At 38.7% G+C, this 16234-nt stretch overlaps 1 protein-coding gene across 2 annotated transcripts in view; it reads left to right on the top strand.

Annotated features, from left to right (window-relative positions):
- Window positions 1–11190: 11190 nt before the first annotated feature.
- The window catches only part of CLDN10 (claudin 10), a 103058-nt gene continuing 98014 nt past the window's right edge, over window positions 11191–16234 (top strand). The window contains exon 1 of one of the 2 annotated variants that reach the window (XM_019737174.3): window positions 11191–11489. In XM_019737174.3, coding sequence (XP_019592733.1) covers window positions 11333–11489 — 157 coding nt within the window. In that variant the 5' untranslated portion in view covers window positions 11191–11332. Of the gene's footprint in view, window positions 11547–16234 lie in introns of both variants that reach the window. The other variant, XM_019737173.3, reaches the window with a different exon arrangement.

The following is a 16234-nucleotide window of genomic DNA, read 5'->3' as shown; positions in this document are numbered from 1 at the left end:
AAGAATTAAAAGCAGATATTTGTACACCCGTGTTCATAGCAGCATTATTCACAGTGATTAAAACTTGGAAGCCCCTGGTGTCCCCTGATGGATGAATGGATAAACAAAATGTGGTGTACACATACAATGGAATATTATTCAGTCTTAACAAGGAAGGAAACTCTGACACATGCTGCAACATGGATGAACCTTGAGGATATTATATGAAGTTAAATAAGCCAGACACAAAAGGACAAATACTGTATATTTCCACTAATATGAAGCACCTAGAATAGTCAAATTCAAGACAGAAAATAGAATTGCCAGGGGCTGGGGTGGAGGGTTATTGTTTAATCGGTGCAGAGTTTCAGTTTGGGAAGATGAAAAAGTTCTGGAAGTGGTTAGTGGCAATGGTCACACAACTATGTGAAAGTACTTAACGTTGCAGAATGATACATTTAAAAACAGTTAAAATGGTCAATTTTATGTTACCTATACTTTACCACAAATTTCTTTAAAAGCTAAAATAAGTAAACTTGCCTTAGGTCACACCTGCTAGTAAGTGTGAGGCCAACCCAGCTTTGCCTGGCTCCAAACCCCTGTCCATCCCTCACCACCACAGTACTCTGTGTTTAACACCTGTCTTAGGTGATTACTAGAAGCAGAAGGTGACAAAGCCACATCTGTCTTTTCCTCCTCTTCACCCCAGCGTCCCTAAGCCTCTTGCTCATAGTCCGATGCTACACATGGTTTGACAATGAGACGAGCCTCAAATGCCAACCCATCTTCATATAAAATAGAAGTATGTTTTTAAATTCTAGGTCGAGCTGTGAATCACTACAAAATAATCAAGAAAAGGTAGTTCCAGTACCACGTGATGATATGGTTATGAAATTATCATCAAAAATCCTATCTAGTATTTATTGAAATCCATATTAATACAGAAAGATATGTGCAGAGAGGATGAGGTTTTGACAAGTAATCTGGAGATTCACTTTAGAAGGAGCTGTTGAGTGGTACAAAATATTGAGCTAGCATGAGCATTTGCTCTGAAAGATCTTTAATCTTCCTAAAGAAGTCAAAAAGTTTCTCAAGGGAAGTAAAGGAGGTTTTCTGTGGGCTAGCAAGCTGACACCAATACACCCCACAACTCGCATTGTTTTTGTATCTGTACAGGGAGGTGTAGGTACCACGTACAGATCTGGAGTAGTCTCGCCAGGCTTCCATCCTATTGGGGTAAGTTGGGGAGTTGGCCTGAAGCAAGGTCCAATGGAGGAAAGAGGTCTGAAATGTGTTAAAAAAAAGTTAACCTCAGACCCACATAAAAAAAAAAAAAAAAAATCAAACAATCAGATAACTGATATCCATAAAGAAGAACAATTTGGAAATGGACTTGGAATTAGGAGGCAAATGCTAAATACCAAAGGGCAAGCCGTTAATGAAGATGAGAGCAAAGTCGTTTTCTAAAGGACAGCTGGAATCCCATAGCAATCATATGTTACCCACCCATTCACAACAGTGTGGTATGTTATATTTTAGACACTCTCCTGTAGGTGTGGTATATTTCACAACAAAGAGAAGAAACAGTACATTGCCTGAGCCTATGGAGTGGGACTGGGAGTGTTTATGATTGTTTCGTGTACTCCTTCCTGCTGTGTTTGATCTTCACCACGTTGCAGTTCCGTTAGGAGCTGAAGATGAGGCTGATTGCTGGTGTAGTGTCTCCCCCTCCTCAGCAGTTGTAGGGTGATTATGTTAATGCTGTGGTTTGGGGCTGGAAGTCTGAAGTGTCAGCTTAGCTCCAGCTTCCACCCACCCTCCTGGGGACGTGCAGGAGGAATGTACCCAAAGAGTCTCCATACTGTGAGCTCCAAGGCAAATTTGAGCAACATCAAACCTCAGGAGAACCAGCACAGCTCACACTTGTCTGGACCTAATGAAGGATCTTGCCTGACTTTATGGCAAACAAGTGTTTGGAACAACTGCTCCTAATTTTGTTTGTTTACTTATAAGTAGAAAGGCATGAGTCTTTCCATCCTGAGTAAAAGCCAAATCAAGCAATTCGATTCACTGCCCGTGGTGACAACTGACCAACTTCAAAGTAGGAGTAAGAACTGGGTGAGGACACCGGCTTTCTGGAAAATCCAATTCAAATCCATAAATTTGAACTTTTTGGGTCTTGCTATGTGCATGATACCATGCATCATATTATTTGTTGAATAAAGTGACAAATAACGCAACAGCACTTTTTTTATACCACCACAATCCTGTTTGTGTTGCCTTAATTTACCCCAGCACGGATGGCTTTAGCAAACCTCTATTTAATTTACCACCTTTAATGAGTCCATTCATTATATTTCCTTTGAAAGCTACTTTAAAATGAGTGTACCAAAGTGAAAACACATTTTATAATTTTCTGCAGTAAAACTATAATCATGACTCTGTTTACATTAGTATAATATCAGAGAAATAAACATGGGACAGCAATACCTCCTGATTTTAGATAATTTTCAGTGACATTAAATAAGAGATATAGTTATTGTTAATGGCAATTTTCGCTAAAGGAGATGTAGGAACATGGAAAATACCTCTTTATCTGCCTTCTTATACGCCTAGTGTCAACATCTCACTATTTCTCAATCAGACTTTTTCACTCAAGAATATATGATGTCTGTGATAGCTTGCACAAAGGGTTTAAGAGATTAACTTTTACCCAAGTCCAAGCATAATCAAGAGAATAAGTTTTTTCAGGTAATTCAAGACCTGAAAATGAAAGCGTACGTCTAGAGGTTTACTTTCCATTTGCATTGTCCCCTTTCTTCATCTTATTGATGCCTAAAAATTTTATTATACTATGACGTGGTGAAGAATTAATAAACTTACTATAAAATGTGTGTAGGAAAATAAATGTCCACCTAGGGCAGGGCTGAATCAAAGTTTATACAATTTTGGGGGCTCTCTTGGAGAAATTCAAAATTATGTGTGAAAGTCCATATTTATTTAAAATGAGAAAACAAATCACAGCAAAATACTGGAGTCATGGAGATTCAGGTCTCTTCCTTGTAAGATCTCTTTATGCAGTTTACCAGATGTGCTTACTTAGATATGCTGGCTGACTGCAACCTACCTTTCTTTATCCACCTAGAACATTCTGTGACTCCCAGCGACTTTCAGGAACCCCACAGGTATGTAAAAATGTGGGACTTGAAACTCAAGCTACTTGCTCTTCATGGTAAATCCACCTCTGATACATGAATAGCAAAATCAGCCTTTAAAAACGACAGGGACTTTTGGGCCACCAAGGATTGCTGTGGGAGTGTTGAACTTGAGTTTCTTCATCGTGACGATCACTGGGTTCAGAATGGTGACTGAGGGATTATGGACTGTTAAAGAAAATACAGGGGAATATCTTGGTGTCCTACAGCAATGAAGGATTTCTTAAGCAGAACTTGAAAAGCACAGAATATTGAGGATTTTGATTACATTAAAATTAAATTTGTCTGTTTCACAAAGGACACCATAGACAAATTAGAGATGCCAGCTTGGGAGAAGATATTTGAAATGCCTAAAACTGATAAGGCGCTAATATCTGGACTATATAAAGAATGCCTGCAAATGAATAAGGAATCCTCAGTGAAAAATGGGCAAATTTAGAAGAAAAAAACTAAAAGTTGAAAAGCATGCAGAAAGATGCTCAAATTCAAGTGTTTAGATAAATGCAAATTAAAGCAATGATATTACTTTACACTAATGAATCTCACAAAAATTTGGAAATTGTATAATGCTACATGTTGGCAGATATGTAAGGATACATAGAAATTCCTGTGCTCTGTGGAGAGAGTATAAGTAACTGCTGCTATTGTGAAAAGCAATATGGCAACGCTTCAGCAAACTGACTACTGGGAATGCAGACCTTACGACCTAGTAATTCATTTCCTGGGTGTACACCAAAGGAATTCTCATAAGTCCATAAAGGAACAAACACTGGGTATTCATTGGAGTGTTGTTGGGGTTGGGGGAGTTGGGGGCAATCCCATGTCCCTCAGAAGACACTGTGGATGCACAGCATGGAATATTCTGTGACTGCTAGAAGCAACAAGTTAGAATCATTAGATGTGCTCTGAACGACATAGAAGAATCTTAAAAGTATAGTGTCAAGATAAAACAACACAGCAAGACATTAACAGAACAAGATATACATCATTTTTATAAATTAATAAAACTTGCACACAAAACAAACATGCATATGTTTTAAAGAATACAGAACAAAAGAAGTCACAGTAGACACTAGAGATCTGTTGTTTGTTTATGAAAGAGAGGAAAAGAGAAATGGAGACTTTAGAGGTAGAAAAGGAATAAATTAAACAAGAGAGCATCTTCATATGATGCAAAGATGATGTTATGTCATGCACTGAGGTGTATGATTAACCTACCCTTCTGCACTTCAAATCAGCAATGAAAGCAAGACAAGGAGAGGGGGAAAAAAGATGGAAGAAAGGAGAGAGAAGGTGAGAGTAAGATGCACACATCTTCGCTTGGAAGAGCAAGGTACTACAACTTCATGGGAGGCAGAAGTTCTAAGTGGTTCAGGAGAGGGAAATTCTGAATACAGTCTGTTAGCCAGGTAATTTGGAATGTGTTGTCTGTTGGCAACTGCCGAATGGTGCAGAGAACACCAAGTCTGAATAATGCCCTACCCAGCCTTCCTCAGGGCAATGTTCAGACTTGCCTCCAAGAATTAACTTCTTTTTGCAGGCAGGTGGCAGTGTGAGGTGAAGATAGGGTAGAAACAGGAAACTTCCTGGGCCTATGACAGGAGATTGTCATTTAATGGTGAAAACTAGGAATTCAGTCAGTTTCCTCTACCCTCCCCCACTGCAACAAAAGCGGAAAACCTGGAACTATTTGTTTCAGCAGGAAATTTAGAGCTGAAACCTAGACAGTCTGGGCAAACCAAAAGGGTTGGTCACCCTAATCTCAGCATCCTCATTTTTTTAGGATAATAATAATAACAATAGATGACATTTCTCTACCACATTAGCTGTGCTTTGTATGTATTATGTCATAATCCTCATACTGAGTTAGGAAGGAAGTATTTATAGAATATAATAAAATTTATTAACCTGGAAGACTTCACAGATTTCTACCACCACCCTTCAAAGAGAATTATGTAATTATAGCTTCATTTACAATCCCCACTGCCATCCCTCAATTGAGTGTTTTGTGATTTAAACAGGCTATTTAGAATATTTCTGTCTTTGCAGCCTTAATTCTTCTACCTTTTATTTTTTCTATGATTAATTATAATAGACTTTTCCCTACTACCTCCTGCAATTACCTTTTGAATTCCGGGAAGCTTTACAAAAGATAAAAAACATTTAAAATTTGGTATCTCTTAGTAATTTTGACAATGGAATAATGAACAAAGTTTGGCTAAATTCTTCCAGTGAAATTTTCTCTTCTTTCGTCCCCAGGGGGAGGTGAACTAGGAAAGTGGTCCGATGCCCAAAAAATTTGCAGACTCACCCAGATGGTATTTCCCTATTTTTTTTTTTCAGATTCTAATCCTTTGAATCTCTATGTTAGAAAGAGGACTTTAATATGTATTTACACTGAAAAATATCAAAGTGCACAAAAATTCTGTCATATAAAGTAAGAGACTAATAGCTGCAAATCATTTAGTAAAAACTTGATAAAGTTGACTACATTAAAATTAAGACTCTGTCAAATGGCCACATAAAGACATACCACAAACTGGGGGAAAATATTTACAACATACATAATCAACAAAAGATTACTATCCAGAATATATATAGAACTAATTTAAATTATAAAAAGTTGAACAACTACGGATCCAAGTTGGTGGAGAAGATAAACACTGTGTCTGCTTCCTTCCGTGAACAAATTAAAATTACAACTAAATTATAGAACAATCAACCTAGAGAACCATCTGAAGTCTGGCTGAACAGAAGTTTTATAACTAAGGATATAAAGAAGCCACATCGAGACTGGTAGGAAGGGTGGAGAATGCATCTGGCTAACCCCAAACCTCCATGTCATGGTTGAGAACCGAGAGAGATATCTCAGCCACGGAGGTTCCTCCCAGAGGAGCAAAGGACCTCAGCCCCACACCAGCCTCCTCAGCCCAGAGTACTGGTGCCAGGAAGAAGAGCCCTCACAACATCTGGTGGTGAAAAACAGTGGGGATTCCGACCATCCAGGTGGGATGGAAGGTGGCAGGAAACACAGCATCCTCTTAAACGGCTCACACACAGACTTTCTCATTCTCAGGCACTCACCTTGGGCTCCGGTGGAGGGACAGTAACTCCAGGGGTGTTAGAAGCTTACAGGGTGCAGACTGAGTTGTGTTGCTTCAGGTTGAGGGCTGGAGGACAGTCACCATTTTCCCTGTGTGAGATTCTTCCTCCCATGCAGCCAGCAGTTGGGTGCCATCTTTACTGTGTTGAGCCCACCCCCACAGGCCAAATCTGAATCTGATTGGTCTGGAGAGCTCTGCTGATCCACCCTGCTGACTCACTGGGACCACGCCACACCAAACTCCCCCAACACCTGAGGCACTTTCTCAGCAAGCAGCCAGCCCCACTCAGATTGCACCTTTTCTTGAATAACTATCAGAGTCCTCAGGACCCAGGTGGGTGGTGACTGGCCTTGGTGTGCTCTGAGATGTTTGCTGAGTAGCTCCAGGCTCAGGACTGTCACCAAACCAGAGTTTACATTAACCTGGTGTCCACAACTCTTACCACTCTAGTGACTCCCTGAGACCCTGCCTCACTCTTCTTGTGTACCACACAAGGCTTTATCAGGGGCTGAAGCTTAAGGGAGCTGGCAGGTGGTAGCAGGCCTCCTGGTGTCCTGGTTTTTTGCAGAACTACCCCAGGACCGATACTGGAGGCAGCCATCCTCAGTTCACAGTATGGCCTCTCCATGCTCCTCCAGGGTTAGCACAGGTAGTGAACAACCATGGATCATTTTGTATTAAGTTGGTGTAAAAGTAACTGCAGTTTTTGCAATTGTTTTTAACCTTTTAAACTACAATTACTTTTGCACCAATCTAATAGCTCCTACCAGAGAGACCCCGGCTCATCACAAGCAGTGAGTGACCTGGGCCTGCAGTGGAGCCCTTCCCAAGAAGCCCCAGAACCAACATAACTGGAGGTTGGCTTCATGCTACAGTAGAGCACCACCCAATTAGCCCCACAAGCAGCAAAAAAAGGGCAGTCTCAACAAACACCAGAGCCCATAAGGGTGAATCCCACTCAGTGGGGTAAGCCCTGCACATGGCAGCCTGTAAGCTGTGAATGCGACCAAACCCCACAGCCAATCAGCCTGAGAATCAATTTTACCCACTGACATTCGAATAATAAAGGCTCAACTATAACAGGAAGGCACACACAACCCATATAAGGGATACTCCTGGAGTACCCAAAGCAGATGACCAGGGAGACTATGCCAGGGCCCCACAGGGCACCTACTATATAAGACCACCCAGCCAAGGCTGGGAGATGGAGCAGATCTACCTAATACATAGAAACAAACACAGAGAGGCAGCCAAAATTAGGAAACAGAGAAATAGATCCCAAATTAAAGAATGGAAGAAAACTCCAGAAACAGAACTAAACAAAATGGGGGCAAGTAACCTGCCAGATACAGAATTCAAAACAATGGTTATAAGGATGCTCAAGGAACTTAGTGAGAACTTCAATAGAGAGATAGCAAGCATAAAAAAAAAAAAAGGATATAGAAACCATAAAAAAGAACCAGTCAGAAGTGAAGAATACAATAACTAAAATGAAAAATGCACTAGGAGGAAAATGCACCAGCAGACTAGATGAAGCAGAGGATCAAATCAGTGATTTGGAAGATAAGGCAGCAGAAAACACCCAATTGGAACAATAAAAAGAAAAAAGAATCCAAAAAAACGAGGATGGTTTAAGAGACCTCTGGGATGACATGAGGTGTAACGACATTTTCTTCATAGGGGTACCGGAAGGAGAAGGGAGAGAGCAAGGGATTGAGAATCATTTGAAGAAATAATGACTGAAAACTTTCCTAACCTGGCAAAGGAAACAGAAATAGAAGTACAGGAAGCACAGAGTCCCAAAACAAGATGAACCTAAACAGGCCCACACCAAGACACATTATAATTAGAATGGCAAAGGTTAAAGGCAAAGAGAGAATCCTAAAAGCAGCAGGAGAAAGACAACTAGTAACTTATAAGGGAGCTCCCTAAGATTATCAGTTGACTTCTCAATGGAAACTTTGCAGGCCAGACTAAAGAAAAGATCTACAACCAAAATTACTTTACCCAGAAAAGCTATCATTTAGAATTAAAGGGCAGATAAAGAGCTTCCCAGACAAGAGAAACCTAAAGGAGTTCATCACCACCAAACCAGTATTACAAGGAATGTAAGAGGGATTTTTTTAAGACGAGAAAAAAAAAAAGATCAAAATTATGAATAATAAAATGGCAATAGCTGCATATTTATCAACAATTTCTTTCAATGTAAATGGATTAAATGCCCCAATCAAAAGATATAGGAGGGCTGAATGGATGAGTAAACAAGACCCTTGGGCCAGTCCGGTGGCTCAGGCGGTTGGAGCTCTGTGCTCCTAACTCTGAAGGCTGCCGGTTCGATTACCACATTGGCCAGTGGGCTCTCAACCACAAGGTTGCCGGTTCAACTCCTTGAGTCCCACAAGGGATGGTGGGCAGCGCCCCCTGCAACTAAGTTTGAACACGGCACCTTGAGCTGAGCTGCGGCTGAGCTCCCAGATGGCTCAGTTGGCTGGAGCACGTCCTCTCAATCACAAGGTTGCTGTTTTGACTCCCGCAAGGGATGGTGGGCTGCGCCCCCTGCAACTAGCAACGGCAACTGGACCTGGAGCTGAGCTGCACCCTCTACAACTAAGATTAAAAGGACAACAACTTGACTTGGAAAAAAATCCTGGAAGTACACACTCTTCTCCAATAAAGTCCTGTTCCCCCTCCCCAATAAAATCTTTAAAAAAAATAAAGAAAAGGAAACAAGACCCTTACATATGCTGCCTACGACAGATTCACTTCAGATTGAAAGACACACACAGACTAAAAGTAAAGGGATGGAAAAAGATATGTAATGAAAATGGAAATTGGAGGGAAAAAAAGCTGGGGTAGCAATCCTTATACCAGACAAAATAGACTTAAAACAAAGACTATACCAAGAGACAAAGAAGGACCCAGTAATCTCTCTTCAGGGTATTTATCTGAAGAAAATTATATGCTACTTCGAGAGGACATTTGCATCCATACAGTTCATTGCAGCATTGTTTACAATGGCCAAGATGTGGAGGCAGCCTGGGTGTCTGTCAATGGATGAATGGATAAAGAGGAGGTGGTGCATATATACAATAGAATATTGTTTGGGCAGGGAAGGGAATGGGTTCTTACCATCTGTGGCAGCATGGATGGCCCTGAGGGGTACTGTGCTGAGTGGAGTGTCAGACAGAGAAAGACAGATGCAATGTGATTTCGCTTATATGTGGAATCTAAAGAACAAAATAAACCAACAAACAGAAAAAAAACTCATAGATACAGAGAACATATTGATAGCTATCAGATGGGAGGGAGATTGGGGGATGAGTGAAAAAAGGGAACAGGTTAAGAAGTACAAATCTGTTGTTACACAGTAATGGGGATGTAAGGTACAGCTTAAGGAACATAGTCAATAATATTGTATTAACTATGTATGGTGCAGATGGGTACTAGGTTTGTTAGGATGATAGATTGGAGGGAGTAAGGGGGCAGGATGAAAATGGGCAAGGGATTAAGAAGTACAAAGAGATTGTTACAAAATAGTCATGGGATGTAAAATAAAACACAGGAAATATAGTCAATAATATGGTAGTAACTATGTATGATGCCAGGTGGGTACTAGACTAGTCAGGGGGATCATTTTTTAAATTATGTAAATGTCTAACCATTATGCTGTACACCTGAAATTAATATAAAATGATATTGGATGTCAACTCTAATTGAAAAATTAAAAAGGAGGGGAAGGTGAAGGGGAATAAGAGGTCCAAATTTCCAGGTATAAAACAAATAAGTCATGGGGATGTAATGTACAGCATAGGAAATATAGTCAATAATATTGTGATAACGTGGTACAGTGTCAGATGGTAGCAGGACCTATGATGCTGATCACGTCTTTAGATGTATAAATGTTAAATAACTATGATGTACACCTGAAACTAATATAATATTGTATGTTGGCTATATTTTAATAAAAATCTTTTTAAAAAGTCAAACAACTCAATAGATAAAATGAGCAAAAGTTACAAATGTCTTTGTAGACAAAAACACAATGAGCCCATAAACACATGAAAAGATGCTCAACCTCATTAATAATAAGAAAATTCAAATTATAATCATAATGTGATACCTTCACACTCCTCTGAGTGGCCAAAAGAAATAAACAATTCTGACACCACAGTACCAAGTATTGTGAAGTAGAGGAATGAGGACTCACCCACTGATAGCGGGAGGGTAAACTGCTAAAACTACTTAGTAAAGCAATTTAGTATTACCTATAAAGTTGAAGATGAGTATGTCCTACATCCTAGCAATTCTGTTCTTAGGATATACTTTGAAGAAACTCTTGCATATGTGCACAAGGTGAAATGTATTAGAATGTTTATAGCTGTATCCATTGCTGTTGGAGGATGGGACCAACGTAAATGTTCATCTCCAGGAAAAAAATGGATAAATAAATTGTAGTATATTCACTTAATAAAATATTGTGTTCAGCTGTTATATTTAATGAATGATAGCTACATTCCTGAACAGAGATAAATCTCACAAGTGTAATATTGTGTAAAAAAATAGGTTACAGAAGAATACCTACAATATGATTCCATTTATATAAAGATTCAGAAGGAGGCAAGACTAAAGCAATTGGTCAAAAAAGCCTTAACTGTTACTGTATAATTTGTACTTTGTAATATCTGGTAGTTGCATGGTTCGTTAAGCTTCTGGCTAACAGAAAATTAAGCATTAACTATGTATGGTGCCAGGGGAAAAAAAATCTGCGAAGTTAAAACCTTTAAACTCCATCTACAAAATTTTGGTGAAACATCATGTAGTAAATTAGAAAGATCATCTAGGCTATCTTTAAAATGCCATTGGTAAATCAGACTTTATTCTGAATTCTGGTACTTCCTCGGGACACCTGAGCATGAAATATTGCCACCTACCCACATTAACTTGCTGTAACACTTGTCCAAGTGTTATTTGTCCGCTGCATGCCTAGACCACCAAAGTGTTCTGTCTGGACAGTGTCACTGGAGGCTGAGCGACATGTCCAGGGCACAGATCTCGGCTTTGGTGTTTGGTGTTGGAGGGTTTGGAGCTCTCGTTGCTGCCACCGCGTCCAATGAGTGGAAAGTAACCACCCGAGCATCTTCGGTGATAACCGCTACTTGGGTTTACCAGGGTCTGTGGATGAACTGCGCAGGTAACGCGTTGGGTTCTTTCCATTGCCGGCCGCACTTTACTATCTTCAAAGTAGAAGGTAAATATAATAGCTTTGTTTGGGGTGGAAGTAAAGTGTCACTTTTCTCATCACTATGCTGAAGTAGCTGTATACAGTCAATTAACTCTGTAAAGACTGAACGCTTAATTAAAGTGCCATGATTTGCCCAGGATTGAGGGGGTGTATGAATGTTGGCTGAAAGAACTAAATCATATTTTTGTATGGAAAAGGAAAGTTAAGAATAGCTTTATGGATCTTTCAGAATTACCTAATGCAAATGATAGGTTCCAAAAAAAAAAAGAAGAAAAAAACAGGGTGGAAGTGACTGGCTTGTTTCAAAAGCTAATTTCAATTTCCCTCCATCTTGTGTCATGGAGGACTCTTTCATTCATATATATATATATATCTATATATCTCTATCTATCTATCATCTATCTATCTATCTATCTATCTATCTATCTATCTATCTATCTATCTATGCTGTCAGCAAGTCACAGGTTACCCTATGCTTCCTCAAGCCCTCTAAACCTGAAATACATACATACATATGTACATGCACATATATATGTGTATATATTCATATATATATTCAGAATGATTCATATATATATATATATATATATATATATATATATATATGGGGTGCCAAAAAATGTATACAAGTGGACACTTTGGTCAATGTTGCTCAAGCAGTAGTTTGCCATAATCAGAAGTGTCTGGACGCTGATGGTAACCACTTTGAGCACCTCTTGTAATTGCAGAAGTCAAACATGACTTGTATCCATCTTTTGTTACCAGTATATATTGAGCATTGCAATTTTAATAGTTTTTTTCCTTTCTTAAAATGTGTACACATTTTTTTGGCACCCTCTGTATATTTAGAGTGACAAGAAGGACAGCACTGAGTGAAGAAGAAATTCAATTTTCAGAGGGGTTTCCATATTATTATGTTTAGTGATAAAATAGCAGAGCTAGAAGAATTCTAAAAGTAGTTAAGTAGAGGAAAATGCCCATGAACTTTCCCTGTTATTTGACTTTATTTAAAAAATATGTAGGCAAGCTTTCATGGTTATGCATATTAGAAACTGTTACAAGTATATGTATCTTAAAGAGGGAACTTTTTAAAAAAAGACTTGCTCATACCTCAGGACACCCCCAGGGAAACAATTACTTGCTTTTCTGTCATTATAAAAATCACTGTCTGCCTCTGCTTTCTGCCTGTTTGATATGTTTACAAATCTATGACACATTGTGGGTTTATTATATTAAAAATCGCCCCTGGTATTTTATAAAATAGAGATGTTTCACGATCAAATGGCGAAACTGTACCTTGGCCTCAGTAAAGAAAATGCAATAAAATTTTAACTAGGAAGTTACTAAAGCATAATATTTTATGGAATTTTGTGTCAAGTATTCACGTCATTAGTCCACAGTATGTGCCAAAGGATAAAGAGAGATACTTAGCTAAAGCCAGGAGCTTTCTAATGACAATCAATGGAAATGTTCAAGCTTGGATACTCCAGGTAGGCTGTCAAATAAAATGGACTTTCCTGCACTCATTTGAAGAATTGATGCTATGTCTCTCTTCAGTCCCAACTTCTTAACTTTCTTTGGGATATTTCAAAATTGGTCCTTCCGCTATGGAAGACTTCCCTAGGTACAAGGAATAATTTTTAAAGAAGAGTGTTGTGGAGACACTGTTGTCATTCTGCACACCTCTTATGGTCGTTCTTTCTCCATGGCCCCGTCTTGGCCCATTCCCACCTTGGGCAGTGAGTAAAAGATATGTCATGTGGATAAATCTATTTCTTTGTCCTTTACTGGCTTAGTCTTAAAAAAAAATATTTTGCCTTATTATCCTTCATTTTATATTCCTTAACAAAACCCAGATATTTGGAAAAATAGGCATCCAGCATTAGCTCCAAAATGGGATAAAGAACACGGTAGATTTCTGTATGACTTCAGTGGCTACTTCCCCAAATGCATCTTAGAAAACATGGGGTTAGAAATTTTGTTATTATATAATGTTCATGGTGGTCCTAATTAGGAGGGTTCTAATTCTACCTATTTTAAGGGTAGAATTATTAGGACCTTCTACCCTTAATATTTTATCCTCCTAATGTTGTTGCTTGATAGTAAAATTAATGTATTTTATATCTGCTGTGTGCCCTGCACATGAGAAATAATTTGAAAACTTTTGTCCATTGACAATGTTTCAATTAGAATATGCAAAATTAACACAATCTCTCTACTATTTTCATCGTGAATCAAAATCTTTATAAAAGATACAGTTACTACAGAAATCTATTTTCAACATCAGGAGACTGATTCATATTTCCAAAGGAAATGGGGACTCACAAATTTGGGTTTCTTTATTTATGTGGAATCATTGCTGACAATGCTGATTACTTTTCCTTATTCCTATTTGAAAACATAACAGTGGGGGTGTTGAAAAAGCTTTTTATACCAATAGGTTTTCAAACATCACAATGATTCCAAATTGATAAAAGAACTCAGAAGTAAATGAGGAATGAAAATGGTTATATCACATTTCAAAATAATAAACTATTTAATCCTACATTGTCAATTTGAGATGAATCTTTTTAGACTTAAGCCAGATTAAGCCTCCTTTAAGAAAAAAAGAACAGAAAACATTTTAAGCAACTGGATTTTTTTTTCCTTTGCTGGTTACATAACTTCATTGCCAGAGTCATAACTTTCTTTTTGCTAACCCTCTTAGGTGCCCCAGCATAACCACATTTTTTAGGGATTCTTTTAGATTAATAGTGACTACATCCTTTAAAGATTTGATGTAAGCCAGCACCTCTTTGGACAAGGAGCATTTACAGTTAGTGTGAAAAATATAGGCCTCCTTCAACTACAATTCTGTGGAATAAATTTCAGGAAAACACCATAGGGACACTTGTAATTCAATCCCCACTGCGGCCTGAAAGCTTCTTGACTCAATTTCAAAAGCACTTCACTGTCCACTATAGACTGTGTCCACTATAGATGCACTATCCACTATAGACTGCATAAAAAAACAAAAACATAGTTGAGTAAATTTGAGGATCTCATTGGATTTATTGAGTGATTCAAGAATTGGGCAGCATCCCATCCAGCAAGCAGAGAGAGAAGAGCTCTGAAAAGATGTACAATATGGAAGGTTTTTATAGGCAAAACTTGTGTGGGACAAAGAAGTTATTAGTAAAAGAAAAGAAAGGGTTATTTCAGGTAAGGTTACCTTTTCTTAGGGGAATGTGCAGAGTAGGGGGTAGGAGGTGTCTTAGGCAGACTGCCTCAATTTCCTTTGAGGGGGATGAAGAAGGCCCACATGACAGATTACTTCATTGCTGCTGACCAGAAAATTCCAGATTGAACAATTAATATTACATTCCTGGAGAAGGTTGAAACTGCAATTAGTTTAGGTATTATTAATCTAGGTTTGGTGTCATGTGCTTTTTAGCACAAGTGACTCCATTTTGGGCCTATGGTTTTTCTCTTTAACAGTTGTGTCACTTGTTTTGTTGTGTTTTTTTCTTCTCTTGTGTCAATGTTAATAGGTGTGTTTTAACCATGAATCAAAGTATTCCTCATAGAAAGAGGAGCAGTAATTTATGGTGGGGAAGGCTGGATCCAAAAAGCATTGCTACAAGGAGAAATTAAAGCTAAATTGTGGTTACCTTGAGGACAGGGACCTGATCTGTTGTGTTCTCCTTGTGCTCCTGGCACATACTGGACTCTGGATATATATTTGGAAAATGAATGAATGAACAAAATGATGAGTGAGACAGATAGCTCATCTTGAGGGCAAAATTGTATTACTGGAGGAAGGCTAGAGTGTCATGAATTGAGGAGCAATTTAAGACATGTGTTTAGGCAACAAAAAGGAAGATCACTGGATTGCAATTGACAGATGGATCTTCAAGTTCTGACCCTTTTATTTAATTAGGCGTGAGACTTTGACTTTGGCAATGAAACTCTGTGCCTCATTCATAAATTTCCTCTTCCATAAATTGAATGAGCTGGACTCCAAGAGTCCCTCAAAGTATCTTTCAACCTAAAGTAAAATTCAAGAGCATCACAATGCTTCATCACTTCTCAGTAGAAGTTCACCAAGAATTATAGCTGGAAAAGGCTCCTCTAATGTAATTGCTCATGAGATTAGCCCTTTTTCCCCTCTCCTTATCTATTATCTTGGCTGGCTGGCTTCCTCTGTTCTTGACTGTTTAGCATCTTATCTGCATCTGGATGGAGATAGATTTAAACGACCTCAAATGACCATATGACCCAAGTAAAGGTGCCAGGATTTCAGTGGAATGAAACCAAATGCTATTCTGGGAGTTGGCATGTAGATGATGCTGGCTACCTATAGGATGAACCCTTCTCCCCTCACCTCCCAACTCCTTCACCTCTCTCTCCCTATGCTCTTATCATCTACACCATAAGAATGGGGGTAAAGGAACGGCATTTGCTAGACAAAAAGGGGTTTTCTGTGGCTGTTTATTCACATAGAGGGAATAGCTAGGAGCCATCAGATGTCATAACTTTAGATTTCTTGCTAATTGAAATGTGTGCCTTAGTTCATGGTTAAATAACAGTAGTAAATAAATCTCAAACAACAGTAATAAATACATGAAAACTGACTACATTGTCAGTGAGGGAAAATTGACTTTAATAATTTAGTTGCTTCAAAAATAATACATTTAATAGATCTCTACATCCAT

Source organism: Rhinolophus sinicus, chromosome 16 (genome assembly GCF_057876585.1).
Source record: "Rhinolophus sinicus isolate RSI-liver-muscle chromosome 16, RSI-T2T, whole genome shotgun sequence".
Taxonomy (NCBI): domain Eukaryota; kingdom Metazoa; phylum Chordata; class Mammalia; order Chiroptera; family Rhinolophidae; genus Rhinolophus; species Rhinolophus sinicus.
Note: the sequence above shows the minus strand (reverse complement) of the source record. Positions and strands in the feature narration are given on the sequence as shown.